At 41.3% G+C, this 26,835-nt stretch overlaps 1 protein-coding gene across 1 annotated transcript in view; it reads right to left on the minus strand.

The window, feature by feature from the left end:
• The window catches only part of smc2 (structural maintenance of chromosomes 2), a 65,418-nt gene that overhangs the window by 5,050 nt on the left and 33,533 nt on the right, over positions 1-26,835 (minus strand). Inside the window, exons 14-23 of the mRNA XM_084318065.1 lie at positions 24,482-24,686; positions 17,629-17,764; positions 11,437-11,561; positions 7,275-7,468; positions 6,976-7,119; positions 4,091-4,165; positions 3,797-3,916; positions 3,252-3,452; positions 1,887-2,003; positions 1,172-1,332 (exon numbers count right to left, since the gene is read on the minus strand). Coding sequence (XP_084174191.1) covers positions 1,172-1,332; positions 1,887-2,003; positions 3,252-3,452; positions 3,797-3,916; positions 4,091-4,165; positions 6,976-7,119; positions 7,275-7,468; positions 11,437-11,561; positions 17,629-17,764; positions 24,482-24,686 — 1,478 coding nt within the window. The remainder of the gene's footprint in view (positions 1-1,171; positions 1,333-1,886; positions 2,004-3,251; positions 3,453-3,796; positions 3,917-4,090; positions 4,166-6,975; positions 7,120-7,274; positions 7,469-11,436; positions 11,562-17,628; positions 17,765-24,481; positions 24,687-26,835) is intronic.

Genomic DNA, 26,835 nt, shown 5'->3' on the forward strand with positions numbered 1-26,835 from the left:
GTATTGTACCCATTCTGCAATCTGTTAATAACGTTTTCAATCAATCAGACAAATGTATAGAAAAGCTTTTATTATAACCATATAACAAAAAATTATATTATTGTTTATGAAAATGTTTTAGCCCTATGCTTGACTATTATTTTAGGCATGGCAACAAATAAAATAATAATAATAAAATGAATAAATAAATAAATAAATAGGCTACACGTCTCTCTTTTTGTGTTACAAATTGTGCTCACCGATATGAACATAGGCCTCTTTACTTACTTAAAAAAAGGAAACATCCAGAAATATGTTTATGGTATTCTACCATGCCATGTGTGTTTATTTTATAATGCTCATGAGTCATGATTATTGCTGAAGTCTGAGTCATATAATACTCACTGGCTTTCATAACCTAACAGACTAACTTGTCTTGCACTCTCTCTCTCAACCAAAGCAATGCAGGTAGACGGCAAACGGAACAATTTTGATTGAGTCGATTCTGCCAATTACGTCACACCGCTTGCACCCGCCTCTGCTGTTCTTACCACCAATCGGCAAGCGCTTGTTTGTTTTTTACTTCCGGGAAGTCCGCCATTGATTTACACGAGAGATCAACAACAAACATACCGTAGTTAGCTAATAACGGTAGCTCCCCGCCGGCCACGAGTAGACTACCAGCGCTCCGCAGGAGTACCAAACGAGGCATAATGATTTTACTGCAATGAATGTTATAATAAAAGCTTTTCTATACATTTGTCTGATTGAAAACTTTATTAACAGATTACAGAATGGGTACAATTCAGTACAGGCTCTCTGAGCAAAGGAAGGAACTGAGATATGAATGACCAACAATGCTATATGGTAGAGTAAATATGCTATGTTATTGAACATGTAACGTTAATTAATGCTACAAAACAAATGCCTTTGTTAATCATAAGTAACTTTGCTGCAGTAGCATGTGTGGGGGTAGGTTGTGCAGGTCGCTTGACTGAAACTTTTTTCAAAGTTTGAACGTGTGGACCAGTTTGACGCAACACAAATTGACGGATATTTATCGGCCACTGCCATCGGCAAATTTAAGCTTATCCGATGGCAGTCAACAAGGCACTTATCGGCCGATACCAATACCCGACCAATATATCGGTGCACCCCTAATCGATATATACACCAGTGTGTGTTTGCTGACCTCTGGCCTCCACTGAGCTCAGAAAGGTTCTCCTTCCAGATGTTCCCCAGGGCCACCTTGAACTCTAGGCCTGCCAGGACCCCGCAGCCTGGGGGAGGCGCCAGCCGTGCGTTGGACCCTGGCAGCAGGGAGGAGAAGATGGAGCCAAAGTCCTTATTCACCTGCAGGGGGGGGGGGGGAGAGAGAAACAAGTACTGTCTTCACTCGAAAACAAGGCTGAGGTGAAGGGATGGAGGTATTACATTAAAACATGGGCTAAAGTAAAGGGATGGAGATGGAATGTGTGAGAGAGAGAGGAAAGGAGGGAGTCAGACAGAGTGGGAGGAGATAGATAAAGGCAGGGTGGGAGGAGATAGAGGCAGGGTGGGAGGAGATAGAGGCAGGGTGGGAGGAGATAGAGGCAGGGTGGGAGGAGATAACGGTAGAGTGCGAGGAGATAAGGGTAGAGTGGGAGGAGATTAAGGGTAGAGTGTGAGGAGATAAAGGCAGGGGGAGAAGATAAAGCTAGAGTGCGAGGAGATAAGGGTAGAGTGGGAGGAGATAAAGGTAGAGTGCGAGGAGATAAAGGTACAATGTGAGGAGATAAAGGTACAATGTGAGGAGATAAGGGTAGAGTGGGAGGAGATAAGGGTAGAGTGGGAGGAGATAAAGGCAGGGGGAGGAGATAAAGGCAGAGTGGGAGGAGATAAAGGTAGAGTGGGAGGAGAGGGCAGACCTTCTTCCAGGCAATGTTGAGAGCCTCATTCTTCTTCTGGTCTAGCTCCTGAATGGTCTGCAAGATCTTGGACTTGTCGTTCTCTACAATCCTCTTCTTCTTCATCAGATCATTGTACTGGGGGAGGGAAGCAGAATGTATTTTAAAGAGTTAATAGATGTGGAATGATCAGCCTAATATTTGCTGTGCTTGAATATTTTTAACATTGGTCAATGACAACCATTTTATTTGAAATGTACACCTTTTGCAGTCTGATGCTGGCCTGGGCCCCGCAGCAGCAAAAGCTTGTCTGGAGAGGACAGACCAGTCCAGACTATGGATGCACCGATCAGACTTTTTCAGTCCCGATACAGATACCTGGGCTTTGGGTATCGCCCGATACCGAGTACCGATCCCCATTGTTCAATTAATAAACTGTATGCCTCACTGTGTGGAAGAGACTGGGATCATTCTTTTGTGCAAGGAAACAGGCTTGACTTAAAACATTTATTATTACAAAATTTTAAAATAAAAAGAATACCCGATCCAGCTATTTTAGTCATATCGGGGCCGATATCCGATATCGGTGCATCCCTAGTCCAGAGCAGCAACAGTGCGTTTGCACAATGCACTAAATAGAAGAGGGACAGTGTGAGCATTCATGTTGTTAAAAATAAGGGAAAGATCCTCATTGTGGATATTAGCCTACACCTCTCCTACATTCTGCATGAATTCATCCAAATGACATGAAAACTAGGATAATAAAACCAGTCTCCACTCGAGGCAATAGAGCGTCGGGAATGATCAACATTTTTATTTCCAAGCAATAGAAGGATGACCAGCTACAAAAGCGGATAGGCCTATCTCATAAATTCACAATGCACTTTCCTTATGTTTTGATTCCATTCCATTTCCCCTTAATTTTATGTACCGGGAATAGACGCACACAATCCTAACTTCAGCTACCAGTCGAAACTCAATGGTCAGTAAGCAGGACTAAAGTAAACACGGAAACAAAAGAAACTTTGGATGCCGATTACAAGCACATCACTTTTAAGACTGACGACATGGATGCTCGCGTTATCTCACGGCACCAGCTGCTGTGCAAGGTTATCTCACGGCACCAGCTGCTGTGCAAGGTTATCTCACGGCACCAGCTGCTGTGCAAGGTTATCTCATGGCACCAGGTGCTGTGCAAGGTTATCTCACGGCACCAGCTGCTGTGCAAGGTTATCTCACGGCACCAGCTGCTGTGCAAGGTTATCTCACGGCACCAGCTGCTGTGCAAGGTTAACCCACCCTGCCCTCACGACACTAGCTGCTGTCGTGAGGCCTTCTCAAGGCCTTCTCATTGGTGTTCCCCTACCACCACCACCAGATTCTCACCCTCTCCTCAGCCTCGTTCAACATGTTCATGGCCCTCTTGTTGACGTTCCTCTCCAGCTTGGAGGTGGTCTCCTCCAGTTTCTTCAGACGCTGGCCTGCCTCACGCGGGTTGTTTGTCTTAAAGTCATAGGCCGAGTTGGGCTGTCCAAACAGGTTTCTCTCCAACTGAATCCAGTCATGCTCCTCCAGCATATGAGACACCTGAGAGATACCGGAGTCAGACAGAGAGATAATTACAGTGAGAAACGGTTAAGTATTTGGGAAACTAATCATATCAAAGCGACAAACACATTAACCTCCCAATCGTATTTATTTCAAGTAAAAAATGGATCAATACAGTCCGTATTAAGTGATGCTGCGTTTCTTTTTCAAATGTAGCCAATAGTAAAGACCCTAACCCTATCAAAACATCAGTCAAAGTGTATATTCTCAGCACTACGTTTGTTTAGCAATGATTTTAAGTGTTTTTGGCGAAATATTTACTAAGGGGTTGAAAGAAGGAAAGTGTGATATTTCATTGTGAGTATGTGTGTGTGTGTGTGTACCCTGGCAGCAGCATCCTGGCTTTCTTTGCGGTGTTTGCTGATGTTGTGCTCCATTTCTTGGATCTTGAGCTGAGCCTCGTTGTTCTTCCCCCTCATCTCGCTAGCTTCCGTGTTCTTAACCTGCAGCGTTCAATTCATATCAAATCACACGTCAACATCTAAACAGTAAGAATCACTTCAGTTACTACAAATGCTCATCATTCATATTATATCAAAAAGGACACTCGGGACAATCCAGACCTGATGTAGCAAACTAATAAGGCATTTTAAAATACTGAAATAGACCATATTTACCTTGATCTCCTTGTCCTGTGTCAGAATCACCCCTTTCTGTCTGGTCATCTCCTCCTGGGCATTAAGCACTGCCTCCTATGATGCAAAATTATGATACGAGTAGAATAGAATGTCTTTATTGCAAAGTACATTATTATTTGTCCTCTGCATTGATTTAACCCATTCTAACCTATTTGGGAGCAGTGAGCTGCCATAGTCCTGTGTATAGGGAGCAGTTGAGGGTTAAGTGCCTTACTCAAGAGCAATTCAACTTGTTCACTCCCCGCCCACCACAGATTTCTCCTGCCAGTCCGGTGGAATCAAACCCGATTTAAATCCAACTTAACTTGAAAGGCTTAATTTTAACAGAGTGCACAATCAACGCGTTTTATTTTCGATATTTTTACGAGGTTTTTAATCTCTTAAGCCCGATCCTGGTATGACATTTATTTCACATCATAAATAGATCAATACAGTCTGTATTAAGTAATGTTGTGCTTCTTTTTCAAATGTAGCCAAGAGTAAAGACCCTAACCCTATCAAAACAGCAGTCAACGTGTATATTTGCAGTACTACGTTCGTTTACCAATTTATTATGTGTTATTAGCGAAATATGAGCTTATAAAACATCTCTGCGCATTGCACCAGAAAACTGATGAAATCGTTGTAGTTCTAAGAAAGAGGAGACCCAGGGATTACGATGGACGTTGAAATTTCATAAAACTACATTACCCAGCTCACACCAGCCGCCAACAACGGAAGTACAACCATTTTTCACGTCATTCTTCTGACGTGATTTTTGTGATTATATCTCATGGGTCGAACAAACCTGAACGTTACTGCCATAAAATACAACGTATATTGTTTCTTTACCTTTCTGTGAACGTCTAGAGAAAAAACACGTCGCAAAATGGCGGAGCTATGGACATTATACAAAAGTAACTGTACTTACAGTAGATTTCATTCACGGTCTTTGAAGCCCTGTAAGCGCCTGGCGCCTAAATCCAGATTTATCTTTGCCATTGAAAAGAAGAGATTTGGTCTGATCCATAGATGTATGATCTGGCCATAATAAGGTCATTTATAGGCCTGATATTCTATATTCATATTTTAAATAGCATGTGACCGGATGGCAAAATTCTGTACTGCATCTACAAAAACCCCTGTAAATCCATCTGCCCTTTATTAAATCTGCTTAGATTTGTAGTACACTTAACACTTTCAGCGCCAATCACGACTATAGTCGGGTTATCTACCTCGGTGTATCATTGGGACACATTCTGAGACCTCGAGATTGCAATGTGGGCCGAATCCTGCTAGGTAGGCAGTATCGCCTACCCTTTGAAACCTTATTTCACACTTTGTGTTACATTTTATATGGTCCGGGCGGAGAAATGGGACCCGGGCAAGTGAACACTTGGAACGCGTCCAGCACACTTGATGCATAGTTTATCCCATTTCATGTCAGGGACCCGATGGACATCAATTAATACTGGAAAATCACAATCAGACCATTGGAATATTCATTTTGGAATACCTCCTAGCAAAGGTAAGGACTATATGACATCAATCCTACTTTGATCCTACAATGATTTCACATAGATCGCAATGATCACATGTCACGTACTCCAAAACGTATGCCGTTGCTGACGATCAGAGCATCACAAAGCGACCCCCTTTGATGCCTTTATGATGAAACATAATACCCATTATATACCTTTGATTTGGAAATAGTATCGTGTCCAGGCGAGCAACGCGAATGACTTTCGCAAAATGCAGATAGCGCTCCATAACTCAGCTTCCAGGAATTAGCCTGGATCACTCTGAAACTATACAATATTCACCACGGGATAACACGCGAACGTATACATGAAAAAATACTCTTTTTTACATGTTGGACGAGATAGTGACTGTCAAATAAGCCATAGTATTGTCTCCATAGCTATAATATAGAATATAGATATAGCTCTGCAAACATCGTGACGCACATGAAAATGCCTATCTTTTAAAGCGTGGCCCATTGACAGCAGAGAGGAGGGTGTTATGCTGAATGAGTTAAGGTGCTGAATGAGCTCAGTGGCAATTTTTCACTTTTGGTCAATGCTAGCATGGTGTTATTCACCATCAAAGATGGAAAATAAATAAATAATCATTTATATTCTCCTTTGGTTCATTACAATTTACTCAAGCATAGTAACAGACACAATATTTCTGACACTGGGAATACATTCCCTGAGGTCCATAGAAACCAAGAACATGCAAATGGAACTTGTAGAAGTGGAGCAATCTTCCATTTACTTGGGTATGTACTTTTACGAGAATTTTCTGAAAATATGGCTAGGGCTTGAGAGCTTAAGTGCCCAACCATAACCTAATCAAACCCCCTAATATCCTAGCAGGTACACATTTTTAAGTTTTACTGTATTTGTATGGACTCACTATTGTACCTTTACCTGACCCCTACCAGGGTTTCCGCCACAGTCTAATTAGTCCTGCCACAGTTTTATAATGAACAAAAAAAAAAAAAGAAAAAAAAAAAAAAAAAAAATAATAAAACATTTGACAATTTTCTTTTTATATAAAGTTTGCCAATAGGGATGTATCAGTAGTATTGGCAGTGGTAGTAGTGGTAATAATAATCCACTATATTTTTTTATTTTCTAAAAAATAAACCAGTTCAACACAGGTAACCACTTTTGCTTAATTTCTTTGATGGCTCAAATGTACGCTCTAGTCCAGTGGTTCCCAAACCTCTCCTCGAGGCACCCCAGCCATTCCATGTATTTGTTAAATTCCACCACCAGCACACCTGATTCAAAGTGCACCAGATTGATGCATTTAACTTTAAAATGTACAAAACAAAAAGAAATCCTGTGGGAAACACTGCCCACACACACACACATTACCTTGTTCTGGGCCACAGTGGAAGCCATCTTGTCCATCTGCTCCTGGATGGCCTTCGAGGCCTCGTCTACAGTCTGAATCTGCTGCTCGTAGCCGGCCTGCTCCCTACGCAGCTCCTCCAGCTCCAGAGCCACCGCGTCAGACTCCTACAAAACACACAATTAGACAATCAAAATGGATGTTTCAAAAACAGATAGAACATACTATATGTAAACTCAGCATTCTATGTTTTTCAAGTACCAGAATAAAAACGGGAAATAATTTATCTGGTCATTAGCAGCAGCTGATATGGTGTGTGTACCTGCTGTTTCTCCTTCAGCTTCTTACTAAAGGCGTCGGCTTTGGCCTTGGCGGCGTTGAGTTTCTGCTGGGCGGCCTTCAGCTCCATCTCCCTCTCTGCCGCAGCGTTCTTCATCTTGTTCTCCAGAACCTTGTACTTCTCCTCCGCCCGTTTCTGCACCTCCTTGGTGCTGCGCAGCGTCTCCCCGCTCACCTCTGGGAACAAACAAAAACAAAAGGGGATGGCCGTGAGTACCGTAATCGATTACTCGTAGCTATGAGAGAAATTTTTTTAAAAGATTTTAAACACATCTTTTCACATGTATGTGTAAGATTATAACTGTTTGTTGGTTTCCTTAAACATATATACGTGAATGAACAAAAAAAAGTTACAAAAAAAATAATCCAATATATATATTTTTTTGTTTAAGTTTTTTTCCCCTTTTCGAGTAAGGCCTCTGCATGCTACATAAACTTCAGAGCAACTGCAACACAACATCGGCGCGATTTCAGCGCGGTTGTTTTAGAGGGTCTTGTAGACTGTGTTGCTTGGACGTTGCGTACATGTCCCTCAAATCTAACCTAAACAACCGTTGCGTTGATATTGCGTAGCAGTGATTGGTTGGTTAGCGAATGGGGGCGGGGCTGTCATAGAATAATATTAGTCCTGCAGAGAATCATCCTCCATTGTTGTTTCCAGCGTTGACGCTAAATAATTAGCGTCACATAGCTCGCCTTTTTCTGAAAACCCAAGCCCATATTGTTCCATAGCATACGCCTTCAGTTGATCATGACAAATCCTCTCTTACCTTGACGATTAAAAAGCCTCCATAATTTAGTAAATAAAGCTGTAGCCAGCCAGCTAGCATTGGGTCTATTCAAAATGCTATCCACATTAGCTACATAGCTAACCAAGTAAATACAATGGTATCCGTCCTGAGGTAACGTTAAATACAACGTTTGCTAGTCGAAATGACTGGACACACACAGGGACAAGTTAAACATCAATCAATTAATTTATTCCAATAGGTAGTTTGAGCTGCATGTGAGCCGAGGTCCTCTCCATTGGAAACTAATGATGTTACGGTAACGTTAGCTCGAAAAGCACAGAAAGTTAAGCTGCTAGCAACAGACACTATAACACTTCCGGTCGGGGGTTTTCAAAATAAAAGAGCGACGTCTAAAATCACCGGAAATACGTTTATTTTGTACATTATCTAATGTTAACACGAACCTAAACTAACTTTAGTTAAACTAACTTTGCGCGTCGATGTTGCAGAAGCATAAAGGCAGAGTGTCTAAAACACTGTTGCTTTGTCGATGTTGTGTTGCAGTTGCTTTGAAGTTTCTGTAGCATGCAGAGGCCTTAATACACGATCAATCGAGTATAGCATGCGATCAATCTATCTGGATTTTTCTTTAAAATGCCCATCCCTACAACGAATGTGTAATATGGTCTTTTCAGGACAGAACAATGTTATGTCGTTGTATGTTCCATTCCAAATGTTGTGTTAGAAGCTGCAACCAGCAGCTCTATAGCTCGTTCTGTTGGTCCACAAAAGTGGCCGCACCATCCATAGAGGTCACCGTTTTCATACTGGGAGGCTAATATTTGGCATGGAGGTCCAAAGTGTTTGTGTTTGTGTTAGGTTTGTCAACGAATATTCTATATTCAAATTAATAAATCGAATTGTATAAAAAATAAATACAATAAAATAAAAAGAAAACAGCCCCAGACTGTCTTCCTCTCCACTTCTTGCGTGGGCCAGAATGCGCTGCATGACGGACAGGAGACACGCAACGTAACTTTCATTGAGCTGAAGAAAGTGCCAGTAGTAACAACAACAAGAACCACATGGCGTGATGGCAGAGTTCAGAACCCAACTTGGTTGTGTTTGGAAATACTAGGCCTACCTTCTTTTTTATGCTAACGCTATGAGTTCTAGCGTCAATAATGTACCGGTAAGTAGCCTACTTTTCTGTAAGAACTTTATTGTAAATCATCCCTCAAGGTAAAACTATAAAATAAAATAGTTACTATTTCCCGTTTCATGCAGAGGAAAATATATCGTTTCATGTTAACACACCTGAGGTCATTTATTTTGTTTACATAATGCACAATAGATTTAATTTCTTATAAGGAATAGTCAAATGTAATTTTAGGCCAGTTTTGAGAGCCCTACTGTGTGCAGGTGTGTGTGTGTGTGTGTGTGTGTGTGTGTGTGTGTGTGTGTGTGTGTGTGTGTGTGTGTGTGTGTGTGTGTGTGTTAATGCATGTGCGTGTGGATGCATGTTGGCAGCTATTGTGAATTTGTGCTTATTAACTAAAAAACCTAGTGTGTGAGAAGGGGCACTGAGGTTAACTGAGAATCTTTCTATTTGTATTGATGCGTGCATGGTTCTGGGGGGGGGGGGGGGGTGCAAAGGAAGCATTGTACATGTATAATGTGACAAATGAAAATACCTTGATTGGTGGCAATGCAGTATGTCCACCCATGTCTCTATGTGAATGTGACTATCTATGCTTTGTGCAGAATTACACAAATTAAAATTAATTATTGTGGGTCCTGCCATGAACATCTGAGAGCCCTGTACTACTAACCAATAGCCTTGTGGGTCCTGCCATGAACGCTGTACTACTAACCAATAATTATAATAATACATTTATTTTATATAGCGCCTTATATAAGGCATCTCAAAGCGCTTTACCTAAATGGCATTATAGCATACGAACAAACACAGTACATGGACTTTCACATTGACAACATGGTGTGGATAATACAGAGGGGGAGAAAGAGAGGGAGACAGCTTAGAGACAAGACAGAGAGAACATTTTTAAATAAAATAATAATACTAAAATATAGGTGTACAGATGTGAAAATGTAAGTGATGCAGGGGTTGGGGGGTCAGGAGTGAGGGTATGCGAGATTGAACAGGTGGGTTTTGAGGTGGGACTTAAATGTTTGAGAGTGCATACATTTAAAAAAATATATATATTTTATATTATATAAATTATAAAAAAAAATGTATACAGCTACAGATACTGTTTTATATATACTGTTTTTTAGTAATAACTAGAAAGTAATGGTATTTATTCAACAACAGGTGATTGTATAGATTAGTATCATTATTGACAACTATGCTCAATGAGTTCACCCACGGAACTGTTGGTGTTGGGACATTGGTTCCGCACAGACGTTATACGTTGTTGCACTTGCTATCCAGTCGGCTCCGGTTCAGTTAGCTAGTAGTAACGTGTATGTTGCGATTTTCGATGCACAATAAATATTCAACATTCTCTTTTGAGACTCCGCCTCAGACTCTTATCCTTTGGCACTAAAAGCTAAACATTGTCACCGGTATGGCTGTCCGCAACATGTCATTAATTGTGTGCATGTGTGCGAGAGGTCGATCAGTGATGACACTTAGGTTAGCCAGTTAACGTGAGCTAGATGGAAAGACAATGTAACGTTACTGGTGAAAAAGTGATTTACCTTGGAATACTCCTGTGCCAACTTGCTGTACTTTGCTTGCAGGTCTGCAGCCATTATTGTTGGATTATGAATAGCCCCAACTTTAGCCAAGTTAACGTTAAAGCTAAAACTAGCTTTTCAGCTAGCTCTTCAGCTAATACTAATAACACCAGCAAGCGAACACATCAGAGCTCCCCGTCACACCACTCTGTCGGGACGATGGCATTTAAGAAAGTATCTGCTGTTAAAATGACAAACAGCATTGACAAATGACAAACAGCATTGACACTTTAATTCACGGTCAATTAAAAACACGTTTGTTTAATAATGCTCACTCTCAGCAGGAGGATACCGCACGTGTTACATGTCATATGGGATCGGAGCATAGATTTGACGCGTACTCGCCGATACCAGCATTTTAGGCTGTATTGGAGGCATTTCCGATACTGGTATCGGTATCGGAACAACTCTAGTTTCTACGGATGGGGCTTCTTTGATGTGTAATGGGAGTTGATTCCAGAGTCGGGGAGCAGCAGAGGAGAATGATTTGTTTTCTGTGGACTTAAGGCGGTAGTGTGGTGTGCTCAGAAGGGCTAAGTTGGATGAGCGGAGTGAGCGGGAGGGAGTGTAGTGTTGAATGAGGTTGTAGATGTAATCAGGTAATAGCCTTGTGGGCCTGCCATGAACGTCTGGGAACTCTGTACTACTAACCAATAGCCTTGCGGAGCCTCTCCAGCTCCTCCTGTTGTTGGTGGAAGGAGCTCTGCTGCACCTTGGCCTGCAGGATCTGCTCCTCCTCCACCTTCAGCTCACACTGCTGCTTCAACTGGCGGTACCTAGACGCATTGAGGGAGGGGCAGATGAGAAGAGTGAAGGCAAGAGAAATAGAGAGAAAAACAGATCACAGAAAAGAGATAGGAAGACATGTCCAGGGCTGGGAGGAGGAATACCAAATATGAAGGTATACCGTCATGGGTCCATGCAAAGGTATGGGTTTTTACTGTACCGTCATCCACGATATATACATATAGTCAGTGATGTACCTGAACGCGTTCAATGAACGATCGTTCATGAACGCGTTCGTATTTTGGGCGAACGTGAACTGAACGTACTGATTATCCGCTAAATGAACGTTATTGAGAACGCGTTCATTATCAGCGCTGTATAACGGCGTTCAAACGTGCGTTCATTCTCAGCACTATTATAACGGCGTTCAAAGGTGTGCCAGATTTCATATGCATTTCAGCCGAAAACCCAGTTAAAACACACCGTAAACAGGCTACAAAAGTATGCGGAAAACCACCCGATCTGGCAACGCGCCTGTCACCCCCTGGCTACGTCATCAGACTCCTCCTCACAACAACAGTGGAACCGCGGAATCTGCGAGCAGAAGCCGAGAGCTACAGCAGCAGGTCGAGAGCAGCACTCGCTCAGAGTCAGACTCTACGACGTCGGCGTATGAGCATTTAAAAGAGTTTAACGTTAAAGTCAGTACTGACTCAGACGGAAAAAATTTAACGTTTGTCTGTAAACTTTGTCCACCCGGTTTGAAGAAGCAAGTCCGTATATCGACAGCAAACCTTAAAGTTTAAACGGCACATTGAGAATAAGCAAACGACCTGTTTTTGTTTTCATAATAAAGACAATTCAAGCAACGTTTTTCCTCATGTTTTTGAAAATATACTGTAGAGATGAAAGCTGCAGCTGCTACTAGTGTGGACTGAATGGGCGACAGCAAAGCGTTATGGAAATGCATTGATTGATTGATGAAAACTTTATTAACAGACAATTGTTAAGAGGATGCAGACCAGAGAAAGACTTTCGTCTTGTTTACATCAGGATCCCCCATTTTCAATTCATCAGGACATATATGACAAATGAAAAATGCAAATGCCAGTATTCCGATTGCTGTCTGTGGTTCAATAATTTTTACAAATAATAGCACGCAGCCAGCAACGTATTGGAAAAATAACTATACATTTTTTTTTAAAGAACTATAAACTATAAATTAGTTCTTTTTTGAAACCATGAACTTTAGTTAACATTTTTGAATTATGAACTATGAACTGAACTAGTTCATTTAAAAAATTGTGAACTGTGAACTGAACTAGTTCATGTAGAAAGTGAACTTTCCCAACACTGCATATAGTAAAACATATATGCTGTACATATTGTATATTTTTAAGTTCATCAAAAAGATAATGTTAAAAAGAAAGACAATTATGAATGAAATAGCACAGTGACGATTGTATTACAAGATAATGATAGACAAACAAAATGTAATTTGTACTGTCAAATACCGCTATACCGTCAAAACTAAGATAAATACCGTGATATGATATTTTGGGCATATCGCCCAGCCCTAGACCCAATTCACATTCAGTTGAAATGCTCCAAACACTCCTGGATTCCATTCATAGGCCATAATGAATAATGGTTCCATTGCCGCTTCCAATGCACAATCATCTACACACCAGTCACTCTCCGTTTTGCACGTTTCCCCTTTAAAACGTCAGCCTTTTTTTATGAATCTAGCTTTTCATTCTTCTGCGGCACACAAATCAGAGTTTTGCTCAAATTTAAAATGCTTCAAGTTGAGTGAGTGGTTTGCCTGGCATGATGGGAGCCAATGTGGGCGATATCTTCACACTGAATATGAAACAGGAAACACTCTGTAGCCTATAGGTTACAAGTATGCACATCTTCACACCAACGGTCAAGCCCACACAAGTAGTGAGTAGGATCATATTTCTCCTCTGTGTATCTGAACAAACTGAGGCAGACAGAACTGAAATCACTCAAAAGCATTGACTGATCATTGAAAAAGGTCTGGACAGTGCATTTTCTGCTTCTAAAACACCCGACACATCACACCTACCGCCCTCTAGTGGCAAAATGTGTGACACTCCAAAGACACCAGGGCCCTCATTTATCAACGTTGCATACGCACAGATATGTGCTTAACCCGTGCGTACGATCATTTCTAAGCAAAGTGTGGGATTTATCAATTTGAACGTGAACTTGACTTTGTGCTTATGTCTACGCACAGCTCGGAGCATGCGTAGCTGACGCCCAGTGGTAGAATATCGTTACTACGGCATATGCGCTCCTCAGTTCATGCATTAGTTTCAACACGGAAATAAGCTTTCGTGCATTACTCCCGACACTGGTGCGTGTTCTGTATGAACCGTAATTCATTATCGTTCATTGTGAAATAGCGACAGTAGTGTAATTATAACGGGCTCATGCGCGAACAAGAGGTTGGCTTGCTTGTTTGGCACGGGGGCAGACGCAGAACACCTAGTGTAACTGCCGCCGTGTCATAGTGTAATTCAAGTTAAGCTTCAGTATGATGTCATAGTAGAACCGGTTAGAACAGGCTAGAACGTTCTGGAACGGTCTTGAGGTTTGAGGATGCCGCAGTGATGTCATAGCAGAACCTTCCAGAACTGCGCTCCACAGTGTATAAATAGAGAGAACTTACAAGGGTTCTCTCTCTCACTTCTCAACCACCATCAACCACCTAGCCCCTTTCGTGACTGTGATGCACCGAGTGAATCCAGTCACTTGCTCCTCAATAGGAAACCAACCTAGATTTACCCTGAATGACTGGTTCTGACCGAACCGTTCGTTATACAAGTATCACAGAGACGTTTCAAAGGTACGCACAGTTGCACGAGGGTTTCTGACAGAGATACGGGATGGTTTGAAAGCTCTGCGTTGCCAATAAACATTTTAAATAATTTTCATAAACTGGTCAACACTGCATTATTTCCGGCGTTGTGTGCATGATGCACATGCGCTGTGATCACACCAGGCAGCCAACGCCGGAAATAATGCCGTGTTGACCAGGTTATAAAAAATATTTAAAATGTTTATTAGCAACGCCGAGCTTTCAAACCATACCGTATCTCTGTCCGAAACCCTTGTGCAACTGTGAGTACCTTTGACATTTCTCTGTGATTCTTGTATAACGAACGGTTCGGTTAGAACCAGTCCTTCAGGGTAAATCTAGGTTGGTTTCCTATTGAGGAGCAAGTGACTGTGGATTCACTCGGTGCATCACAGTCACGAAAGGGGTTACAGAACACCCACCTCCAAACGCGATTAAATATTGTTTCAAATAAAAAGCGACATACCGTAATTCCTCTAATAGTAACCGGGTCTCAAATACAAGCCGGGTCTCTATTAATGGCCGGGTGCGCTCTTGAGCTAAGCAATTATAAGCCGGCCTCCTAATACAAGCCGGGTTACTAATATACTGAGCTGCATACTGAGCTAGTTACTTGATTTCACTTTGAAAACGTTGAAATGACCAGTGACCACCTGTAATTGCACTGTTTACTATTTCATACAGTACTTGGTTTCAATAAATGAACCCAGTACATTTTACTGGGTTCAAACTGACACAAAATGTTGATTTATTCATTATGATCCGTTTGAAAATTTGAAATATAGGCCTCCCTCTTATACAGGCCTCCTCCTAATACAAGCCTGGTACCCGCTACAGTTGAAACAAATACAAGCCGGGGTTACTATTAGAGGAATTACGGTACTATTATTTTGTGTCATGTTTCCAAATAAGATTGGCCACAACTAAATACTTTCTACTTCAATTTGTTGGTTAGAATAGATTACCTCGCTCCGTTGAAACTTCACTGAGACTAACAGTAAAAGTATTTTTTTTTGTGAGCTCCGCGCACAGACGTAATAATAATAATAATAATAATAATAATAATAGAGCTTCATTTTATATAGCGCCTTTCAAGAGACCCATGCAAGGTCGCTTTACATAGATAGGGGGGGGGAAATAACAAAGTAATAAACATAGTGGACAGACTATGTAAATATGATGATGGGATTCAAGTTCATGTTTGTATTGATCACATAGGCAGGCTACACATGGCGTATAGGCTACATCATACATGGCAGTGAGATTCATTGTTCTTGTATATGCTCTCGTATTATTGTTTATATAGGCTACCCAATACTGACATCAAAATAGATTGTATGCCTCTAGAAATCATATGCAGCAGGTAGAAAATTGACGGAAAATCCGTCGCGATTTGGAATACAATTGAGGAGAACTTTAATCCCTGGGTATTAATCGAACAAAACGGAAAAAGGCAGTCATATTCCAGCACGGGCTTTATTAGTTAATATGGTCTTTAAGAGATATCATATCAGACATCACCGTACGTCAGCGTTTCCGTTAGCCGGTAATTACCGGTATTTGACCGGCAAAATCTGTTGAAGTCCGACATATTTACTCTCTCCGGTCTTAATGTCCGGTGAAAATAATTCCCTGAGTCTAAGCACAATTTGATTATTTGAATTGTATTAAAATAGGCTAAAATTAAATAGCCTATGCGATGAACGAAACGATCATTACATTTGTTTCCTCGTTGCTTCTAATAATGACAACGACGTCGTCAGCGAGAGCTTAGTGCTGGGTGTGCGAACTTTTGTGAAGCTGCAGAGCCAGAGCACTATCAGCACAATGCAGTATTCCAGCAGTACTCCAATTCAGCCATTTTCAGCCAATGTTGGGTGGGGGGAGCTGCTGTGCGGTTCCCAGAAAAGAGCCAATAACACTGAATCAGCTTCTCTGCAGCGCCATACTCTTTGCAAATAAGTCGTTGCGAGGTGGAGAGAGTCGTCACGCAAACCACGATAATGTTGCCGTCTCTCTGCTTTCTCAGTTCTTCGCTTGATATAATTAATACAAATGTCCAATATAACGGAATTCGTTAGCTCATAAAAATGTGATTATAACAGACTGCTGTTTAGTGTCGGACCGACTGCCCACATACGCGGTCTATTTTATTTCAAGTCAGCAGCAGCACGGAGTATTGAGGGACTTATTTTATTTGGAATATATTAATGACTGTATACGTGAAGTTGAACATTATGATATGTGTGACGTGTCTGATACAACGAGGTGAAGCGATGTCGACTCGAGATTCATTTGGGGGTGCGTGTGACAGAGCTGCTGCAGCGGGAGCCTGCGGGGCGGGAGCTTGATGCTGGTAGCGTATCGCACTAACTTGAGAGGCGAGAGATAGTAATTTGATTCTGCAAATCAATTTCTCATTCTTCGCTTGATGTAATTAATACACATGTCCAATTATAACGGAATTCGTTAGCTCATAAAAATGTGATTATAATAGACTGCTGTTTAAAACTCTGACCGGAATATCTCGAATATGTCCGGTGATAGAAATCTTGCAGGACACTCAGACCGGCACGAATATGTTCTAACGGAAACGCTGCCGTACGTGTACATGTCTGTCAGCCTGTCTCGTATTTCTCCATAACACGCTTCCCTCGGGTCAGTCCATTATTTCACATCCGATGGGGGTGTTTCATGACCATATATGGATAATCGGGCGGTTCTGGTATGCAAATACTTAAAACCATGCACGAGCTCAAGCGTAGGATCAAAGTGATATTTATCAAGACAGGTGTGCGTAGGACCTGTGTACGCACGTGTGATAAATCCAATTTTTTTTGTGCGTGCACAAAACTCTAAATTCTGTGCTTACGTATGAAAATAGAACACTTTCTAAGAATTTTTGATAAATGAGGGCCCAGGACTTTCTTAAACTGAATAAATTCTTAGGTGACAAAAGACATGGGGGTTTTGTCATGTCATTGAACAGTCCATTGTCTCATGTCATCGAACAGTCCATTGTCTCAACGAATGTGTAAAATAGCATTTTCCATGCAACCGTTTTTCTAAAAAGCACACAGAGGGACCTCATTACATTTACGAATAAAGGAGATGTCCAGGAAAAAACGAATTATATATATAAAATAAATAAAATATTATATATAAATAACAAAAATATTTGGACTAGTCAACTAAGACCCCAGCAACTAATCAGTTGAAGAAGTACTTACTTCTCAGCGGTTCCCTTGAGGCTGGCCAGCTGTTTGTCCGTGTCCTGGAGCTGGACCTCCTGCTCCTTCAGACTGTCCTGGGCCTCCCTCAGCTCCTGCAGGCTGGTCAGCACCGACGCAGACTGGGAGCGAGCTCCTACATGGAGTAGGTGCAGAGAAAGAGAGGACAGGAGGACATCAGCATGTGTAAAACTGACGTGGGTCGTCCTTAAAATTCTGTGTACCTTCTTATTTTCATGCATTTTCCCAAATACTCCAAGTAGAGCCCTCTAGCCAGGCGTCCCTCCTAGAGGACATTATGTTGGGCATCCAAAGGGTTTCCAGAGAAAGATACAATATTCTATTTGGTCTACTCTGGTGCCATTTAATTATGTTTAAAAAAGGAAAGATTTTGAGATAACTTGATTATTTACAAGCATTAACACCTAAAGACACCGTTATATAAATGAAAATCATCGATGTTCAGTTCACCTTCTTTGACCCACCACCCATATAATCTTTTGGCCTCTTCATGTTGAAAGGTTTTGAGCGCCTGTTGCTTTACTGGAACCCCGGCACAACCTGTTTATGCCCCTTTTCCACTGCATGGTACCTACTCGACTCTACTCGCTTTTGGTACCTGGGCCCTCATTCATCAACGTGGCGTAGAATATGTTCTATTTCCACACGTAAGCACAGAATTTAGAATCAGTGCACGCACAGAAATATTGGGATTCATCAACCGTGCGTACACAGGTCCTATGCTCCTCCGTGTTGATAAATACCACTTTGTTCTACCGTCAATGCTCGTGCATGATTATCCATATATGGTCATGAAAGTGATGAAACACCCCCCATGGGATGTGAAATAATGGACTGACCCGAGCGGAACTCTGAGAAACTTCACGGAGATTGTTCACTGCTGTCGAACCAAGAAGACACAACGCGTGTTATGGGATAAATAAAAGGCGGACTTGTAAACGGTGATGTCAGATATCAACGGCTCCCTAAGACCATTGCTGCAATTCTGCCTGGACAGCTCAAAATACTAATAAAGACCGTTCGTTGACCACTGTTTGGCGTTGGTTGTGTGTCATTATAACCGTGCTGTAATATGAATGCCTTTATTAGTTGTGTTCGATTGGCTATATGATTTTTAGAGGCATCTATTTTGTTGTCGGTATTACCGACAACAAAATAGATGCCTCTAAAAATCATATACTATTAGGTAGCCTATATGAATTACATATAATAGCAGCCATAGCCTACATTATGCAACAGTAACTTGCGCATACCAGTGTATGCAACGGACCAGTGTATACCTTATATCATATCATATTCATATAATAGTTTACTCTATCAGCATACCAGCATGTAATATGTTCTTTGTTAGAACTCAACTCGTTATTATTTTGCACATAGATTGCAGAAATACGGGAACGTTTTGATTTACATTAAAAGGCTTTGACATTGTAAAACTAAATACGTGGAATTCTGTAAGCATAATACAAGTCATATCACCCACACGATATGCTCTGTGTCCAGAGCATGTATGCTTTTCATTCATTTAAGACACATTATTGCAAGGGTTTTGTAATACACATACACCCTGGTGTCATTGCAATGCGTTTTTTTATTCTTTCTTATACAGTAAAAAGGGGGAAGAACACTATATCGTGGGTGTTCATATGACTTGTATTCTGCTTACAGCTTCGAAATTCCACTTGTTTCGTTTAACGTAAAGCCTTTTAAATATAATCAAAACGTTCCCGTGTTTCTGCGGTCTGTGCGAAAAATAATAACGAGTTGAGCTACGCGGAGCGCAGTCAGTCAGTAGACCCCGTATATTCCGATAACGCTATATAAACCATGCTGCATTCATTCTGAGAGAAAGATCTATTATTCCAAATGCTATTTATAGGGTTTTGACCATAATTACACTACTGTTGCTATTTTACAATGAACTATAATGAATTACGGTTCATACAGAACATGCCAGTGTTGAAACTAATGCACAGAAGCTCATTTCCTTGTTGTAATAATATATTCTACCACTGGGCGTCAGCTAAGTGTGCTCCGAGCTGTGCGTACACATAAGCACGGAGTCAAGTTCAAGTTGAAATTGATGAATCCCACTCTTTGCTTAGAAATGGTCGTACGCACAGGTTAAGCACAAATCTGTGCGTAAGACACGTTGATGAATGAGGGCCCTGGTACTTTGTTAGTTTTCCACTGCAGGTAATACTCCGTTTCATCTCCGTGTGGGGAGGCGGGGCCGCTGGCGTACAGCATGAGAGCTCCGTGAGCATAGCTATGTCCGTGAGGGCTTGGAGCAAGCCAGAGTAAACACAAGTGGAGATTTAGAGGAATAAAAAAAATTGAATTGTTTTTAAAAGGACTCCTTTTATTGACGAAAATATTAATGGTTTGCTGCTGTCGGAATGGAACGGAGCATATAACATGAAAGGTGCCTGATGAAACAGCCACAAAGATTTTGCTAACATTAAGCTGTTAAACAAAAATACGGTAGCTAGCTTATATATTTAATCAGCAACGCATGAACAATCAGTTTGTTACAAATAACATCTACTTGTAACGTTCGGTAGCTAAGTAGCGTTATATGAAAATTATTGTAACAAACTTTAGTTCGAAACGCATCGTCCAGATAGTAGACATGGCCACCATCACCAGTAAACAATAAATAGCAAGCGATATCGGGGGACCTGATGTAAACAAGACGAAAATATTTTTCTGGTCTGCATCCCCTTAACAATTGTTTATATTGAGCCGTATTGTACCCATTCTGCAATATGTTAATTAAGTTTTCAATCAATATAACAACATTAACCAGACTCTCGTTGTGTCTATTCTGCTAATGTTAACGTTACCTCTCGCGTCTATTCTACTAGCGTTAACGTTACCTCTCGTGTCTATTCTACTAACGTTAACATTAGGTAATAACCTGTTTAAAATGGATGATTACCTCTCGTTGTGTCTATTCTACTAGCGTTAACATTACTAGAACAAACAATCAATAGCGAGCGATATAACAACATTAACCAGACTGCTATATGAACAATGTTTGTGGGAAATGACAATTATCTATTAATTAATGATGTGACGATTAAAGTATTTCCACTCCATTCCACGATACCAGCGCCTCACCAGCTAACCACACGTAAGCCAACAAAATCAGCGATCTTTGTATGCTATGTACGCTAGCCGCAATGCTAACTATTATAATGGTAAATCCCAATCACATTAGCATGTAAGCTAACAAAATCAGCGATCTTTTTGTGAGACTAAACTCTCCGCTCTTGGTGGTAAATTGTGTTGATGTTGGTGTTGTTTCATCAACAAATGAGGCAGAACACAGTGAATGTATCCTTTTTTGTTTATTGCACTTTGTTCTTGCTGCAAACAAATAATGAATGCTAATGTTCATGTTCAAGCAAGGCTAGTGTTTTGTGCAGGACGTCTCCTGTGTAGCGCAATGATAACGTAGTGACGATTCTTTCTTCCGACCAATCAGTGGTCTGCAGTGTTTCACGTCACTTTTTTTGGTATCACTTCTACCCGCTTGGAACCTCAGGTACTAAAAAAGTACCCGGTACCATCCGCAAATTTTGGCAATGGAAAACCGAAAAGGCAGAGTAGAGTAGAGTCGAGTCGAGTAGGTACTATGCAGTGGAAAAGGGGCATTAGAGTAGGGCTGGGCGATATAACGATAATTATTGCAATATATTTTAATAATCGATATAGGGGGAAAAAATAGCGGGGTTTTGTGACCTGCAACAGGGCAGTTTTAAAACCAGAGACCGTGGACAGACTTGTCTTTCTTGCCTGCAACTTAAAGTAATGGCTTTGCTTGTCCAAATGACAATACTGACCAAATTGAGATTTATTTTTCTCTTGTCCATTTATTTTTTTTGCCTTCTAATTTTAAATACTAGGGATGCCCTGATCACGTTTTTTGCCACCGATACCTACCGATCACCGATCGTCTATGAGCCATATCGGCCCATACCGATACCGATAATTTTTGGTTTAAAAAAAAATATATAAAATGTATATATAATTTTTTTTATATAAAATATATATAATTATACTTGTAGTTGTATTATCTGCAAGACATCGCCACCACGCAACAAGTCAAAATGCTCGCTATCTGCAAACAGCTCCACTGTCTGTGTGTATACTCTGCTTTGTTCAGCATGCCCTCAGCGTCCCCAGTCAGAGTGATAGTTCAACAGGGTCTGAAACGTGTTATGAAGCATGATAGCTAATTAGCCAATGTTCAGCTGCAAAAACGAATAATATCAATTATGTTATAAGACATTGATATCAGGAGCTATCTGTAGCTACTGCTAGCCGGCTAGATGACGTTAGACAATGCATCATGTATTAAAATAAAGTGAACTATTTAGTTTACTGGGTCATTTCGTTAAAACTAACGTGAGCTAACGTGAGCTACCTAGCTAACGGAGGTCTCATGCTGGCGCATCCCTATCATTCTTAAACTGAAATGCGCATTTGTTGATATCAGGAGCTATCAGTAGCGAGTCAGTTAGACAATGCATCATGTATTAAACTAAAGTGAATAGTTGACTGTGTAATTTTGTTTAAACAGTAACCGAGCTACCGAGCTAACGTTAGCTCACGAGCGATAGCTAGTTAGCCAACGCTAGCCAGCCCAGCACTTGCGAAAACGAATACCAAACTGATGATATCAGACGTTGATATCAGGAGCTATCAGTAGCTAGATAACATTAGACAACGCCTCATGTATTAAACAAAAGTGAATAGATGACTGGGCCATTTTATTTAATGCTTGTTATGTTGAAAGAGGAGCTCTGCGGTGCTCATGCAGTAGAGTCTTGCCGAAGGGTTTGTTGACATGAGATGGGTCTGGGAGGGGGAGGAGGAGGAGGAGGGGGAAGACATGCAGCAGCAGAGTGTGGCTGTGAGAGAAGAGCGAGTGAGAACTCCGCAGAGAATTGGATCATGTTTTCCGTGTCATCGATCGGTTTTCACGATCGGCGAAAATAAAGCATTATCGGAATTCACCAATCTCATATTTATACTGAATATCGGCCGATACCGATCGGGGCATCCCTATTAAATACAGTTTGAAACCGTCTGTACCGTCTGGCTTTTGTTAATTTGTTAGCGAGACGGTTAATCCTACTTCAGTGGAAATCCTCCTCACCCCCTTCTCATGCCCTTTGGATTAAATCTATTCTTAACTGTATTAAACTAGAAAAAATCCGACACACACTCCGAGGATCTACAGACAAGTTATTTTCTATGTGGGCTCCCTTCTTTTCCTATGTTGAGAGGATCCACCTTCCCATAGTCCCAGACTGATACTCACTCACACAATACCCTTGGTACACTACTCACCCATCCCTCCCCTTCAAACTTTCTCCTTTGATGCACCAAATCAACACCAGAGTTGGTTGACCTATGAATCGCTGCACTCACTTTTTCAAAGGTATCTCCTTATTTAAAAAGAATTCAATAAAAAAATAAAACTAACTTTTTATTTTTGATTTACTTTATTTTTACTCTATTATTATTATTATTATTATTATTATTATTATTATTATTATTATTATTATTATTATTATTATTATTATATATATTTCTTATTACCATTACTATAATCTCTCTCTGAAACAGTTTTTTGTTTGTCTGCCTGTCACTTTGTCTTGATGTCTGCTGTTCTTTGTATTCTGTTTTTGTGTTTCAAATAGAACATTTTCAAGTACATATAAATGGTTGCACGAAAAAAAAAAAACAATAAAACATATATATATATATATTATAAAAAAAAAAAAAAAAAAAAAAAAAACTGTCTGTACACAGTAGGCTATGTGTGTGCTAGCAGAGCTAGTCTCCAGTCATGAGTCACGGTGCACATGTGCGGTGGTTTGTCCACCAAAAAAGCACCAAAAGATAGAAAAGAAACTAGCAGAGCCAGAACTGTTCAACTCCCCTGAAGCCACAGCCAGCAGAGAGGCTGGTTTACTTTCGCTTTCAAACCAGCTGCAGCCTGAGAACTGGAGTGTGAGGGGATGTAACACTAAAGATGGCGGCAACGACAAAGAATTGCTGCAAAATAAACATATTATGTTGTTTAATAAAAAAATATATATATATATATAAACCGTAATTTTCGGACTATAAGCCGCACCTTTTCCCCCCCATTTTTCGACCCTGCGGCTTATATAGCGGTGCGGCTTATATGTGACTCGACGTGACCAAACCCGAAAATGTAAAAATCGTAATATTGCTTTTTTGACTGCATTGAAATGTTATTTATCCGTTCCCTTATTTGCTAAACTTAATACAACTTGTAAATGAGTTAATTCTTGTTATTTGTCCGACAGTATTGTGTCCCAATGCTAATTACATATGGTAATTAAACATTAAAACACCTGCGGCTTATAGTCCAGTGCGGCTTATATATGTACACATCATTGAATTTAGCTGCTGCGGCTTATATTCAGGTGCGGCTTATAACGAAAAGTGCGAAAAAAGTGTGAAAAGTACGGTATATATATTTTTTTTTATACTCTATTTTTTATTTGTATCGGGTGATATGATATTGTTATTGATATCGTTATCGCAATATCATTTTTGGCCATATCGCCCCCAGCCCTACATTAGAGTGTTGCCCGCTTTGTGTGTGACTTATTGATCCATCTCAAGCTCCACCCTCTTTTCTTGATCCCCCAATCAGAACTGCCACTTCCCTCAGACAAATGGTTTATCCGAGGGAAGCGACGGCTGTGATCGGAGAATGGAGAAAAGAGGGGGGCAGGGATAAGGCAGGGGTGGAGATAAGGCAGGGTTGGAGATAGCCCCTCACCTCCAGTGAGTGTCCCCTGGGGATCAAAGGTGTCCCCTCCCAGCGTGACGGTCTTGCTCAACACTCTCTTGTCAAACGCCACTTTCTTAGCGTTGTCCAGGGTGTCGCACACCAGGTGGGAGCCGAACACGTACTCCATGGCCTTGCGGAGGTCCGACTCGTAGCCCACCAGGGACAGAGCCGTGTGAACGTTGTCTTCTCCCACCTAGAGAGCGGGGAGGGACGGAGAGAAAGAGGTAAGAGAGAGAGGGGGATTCAAAAAACAAAAAGAACAAACAACTGCCTCTTTGAACTGCTGCGGTCAGGCAAGCGCTACCAGAGTCTCATGGCCAGTACAGAAAGACTCAAAAGGAGCTTCTATCCCCAGGGCCCAGGAGTTCAAAACATTGAATCCCGATTGATTGATTGATTGATTGAAAATGTTAATGAACAGATTGCAGAATGGGTACAGTACAGCTCAATACACACAATTGTTAAGGGGATGCAGACCAGAGAAAGACTTTCGTCTTGTTTACATCAGGGTCCACCATTTTCAATTCATAATGAGTTGAAATGAATGAATACAAATCTGATCCAATCAGATAGGGATTACAAGTTTTGAACTCCTGGGCCCTGGCCATCAGGATGCTCAATGACAATGACAATATGCAACAACCCATTATCTACACTCGCATCCACATGTACACCAGGGTTTCCGTTGTCCGGTAATTACCGGTTTTTGACCGGCAAAATCTGTTGAAGTCCGACATATTTAATCTCTCCGGTCATAATGTCCGGTGAAAATAAATCCCTCTAAGCACAATTTGATTATTTGAATTGTATTAAAATAGGCTAAAATTAAATAGCCTATGCGATGAACGAAACAATCATTACATTTGTTTCATCGTTGCTTCACCAAGCAGGTCTGTCTATGACAACGATGTGTCAGCGCGAGCTTGCTGCTAGATTTACGAGAAGCATGGAGCTGCAGACCCACAGAACCCACCAGCTTTAAGTTCAAGTTCAAGTTCTTTAATAGTTGTCATACAGAAGTACAGAATACTTTCATACAAAATGCTTCTTACTGTTACGCTCCAGAGACTGTGCTAGACAAGATAGTATCAAATAACATAATATAGCATGTAATTTAGAAGAAGAAAAATGAGGTCACAGTGTTCGGTATAGACATATGTACAATGTTCTGAGTTACCATATAATATACAATACTATGCAGTGTACTAATGTACAGTACTATCTAGTGCAAAGCAGAAATGGGATGAGGTACAATTGTAGGTACAATTTACAGTAAGGTGTACGAGTTGTAGTGCAATCCTTCATCAATAAATATAAAGTGTGGGGAGTGGGTGCTACAGTGTGTTTGTTTAAAGTGGGTGTGTGCTATAAAGTGTGTGGAGTGGGTGCTACAGTGTGTTTGTTTAAAGTGAGTGTGTGCGTGTGGATGTGTGTGCTATGTGCGTTTGGTGGTTGTTGTTGTGTAGTGTTCATTCATTGTTCGTTTAGCAGCCTGATGGCCTTCTGAGTCTTTCTGTGCTCGCCTTGAGACTCCGGTATCGCTTGCCTGACCGCAGCAGTTCAAAGAGGCAGTTGTTCGGGTGACTGGAGTCTTTTTTTTTTTTTGATCCACTTTTTCTCCCATTTTCTATATTTTCTCCCATCCCAATTTCGTATCATCCAATTCAACCCTCCCCTGTCACGAACGCTGTTTCTTGCCTCCCACAAGCCGGCTGCAGTGAGGACTAAGTCATACATAGCACAAGTCCCCTCCGGTACTTGAGGTAACAGCAGTCGCATCTTTTCACCTGCGCAGCTCGACCTCTCAGTGTCGAGGAGTAACGCGTGGGAGGCTCACGCTGCCCCCGACACTTCCTGATTCTACTGCGCAGGCGCACCAACCGACTTGTAGGAGTCGCTTGTTCACAACGTTCGATCCCCACCCTTCAGTTTTTCCCTCCCCGTAATACGGCCAATGTGTATTACTGCGGACGACCAGCCAAACTGAAAAACAATGTGGAGAGCTGGATTCGAACACGCGAATCCTAGCGTCTCCACACTGGTGGCGAGTGCCTTAGACCACTACACCACCTAGCCGCCTTGGGTGACTGGAGTCTTTAATGATTCTCTTAGCCTTGCCCTTGCAACGCTTGTTGTAAATGTTCTGGAGGGTGGGGAGCCCCCCTCCAATTGTGCGTTCGGCTGAACGTGTCACTCTTTGTAGTCTGCTTCGGTCTTGTGCAGTGCTATTCCCAAACCAGGAGGTGATGTTGCCGGTCAAGATGCTCTCTATTGTACATGAGTAGAAGTTCTTAAGGATCTTCTGACTGACTTGGAACTTCCTTAGGCGCCTGAGGAAGTAG

This window comes from Notolepis coatsorum (genome assembly GCF_963971535.1).
Source record: "Notolepis coatsorum genome assembly, chromosome: 7".
NCBI classification, from domain to species: domain Eukaryota; kingdom Metazoa; phylum Chordata; class Actinopteri; order Aulopiformes; family Paralepididae; genus Notolepis; species Notolepis coatsorum.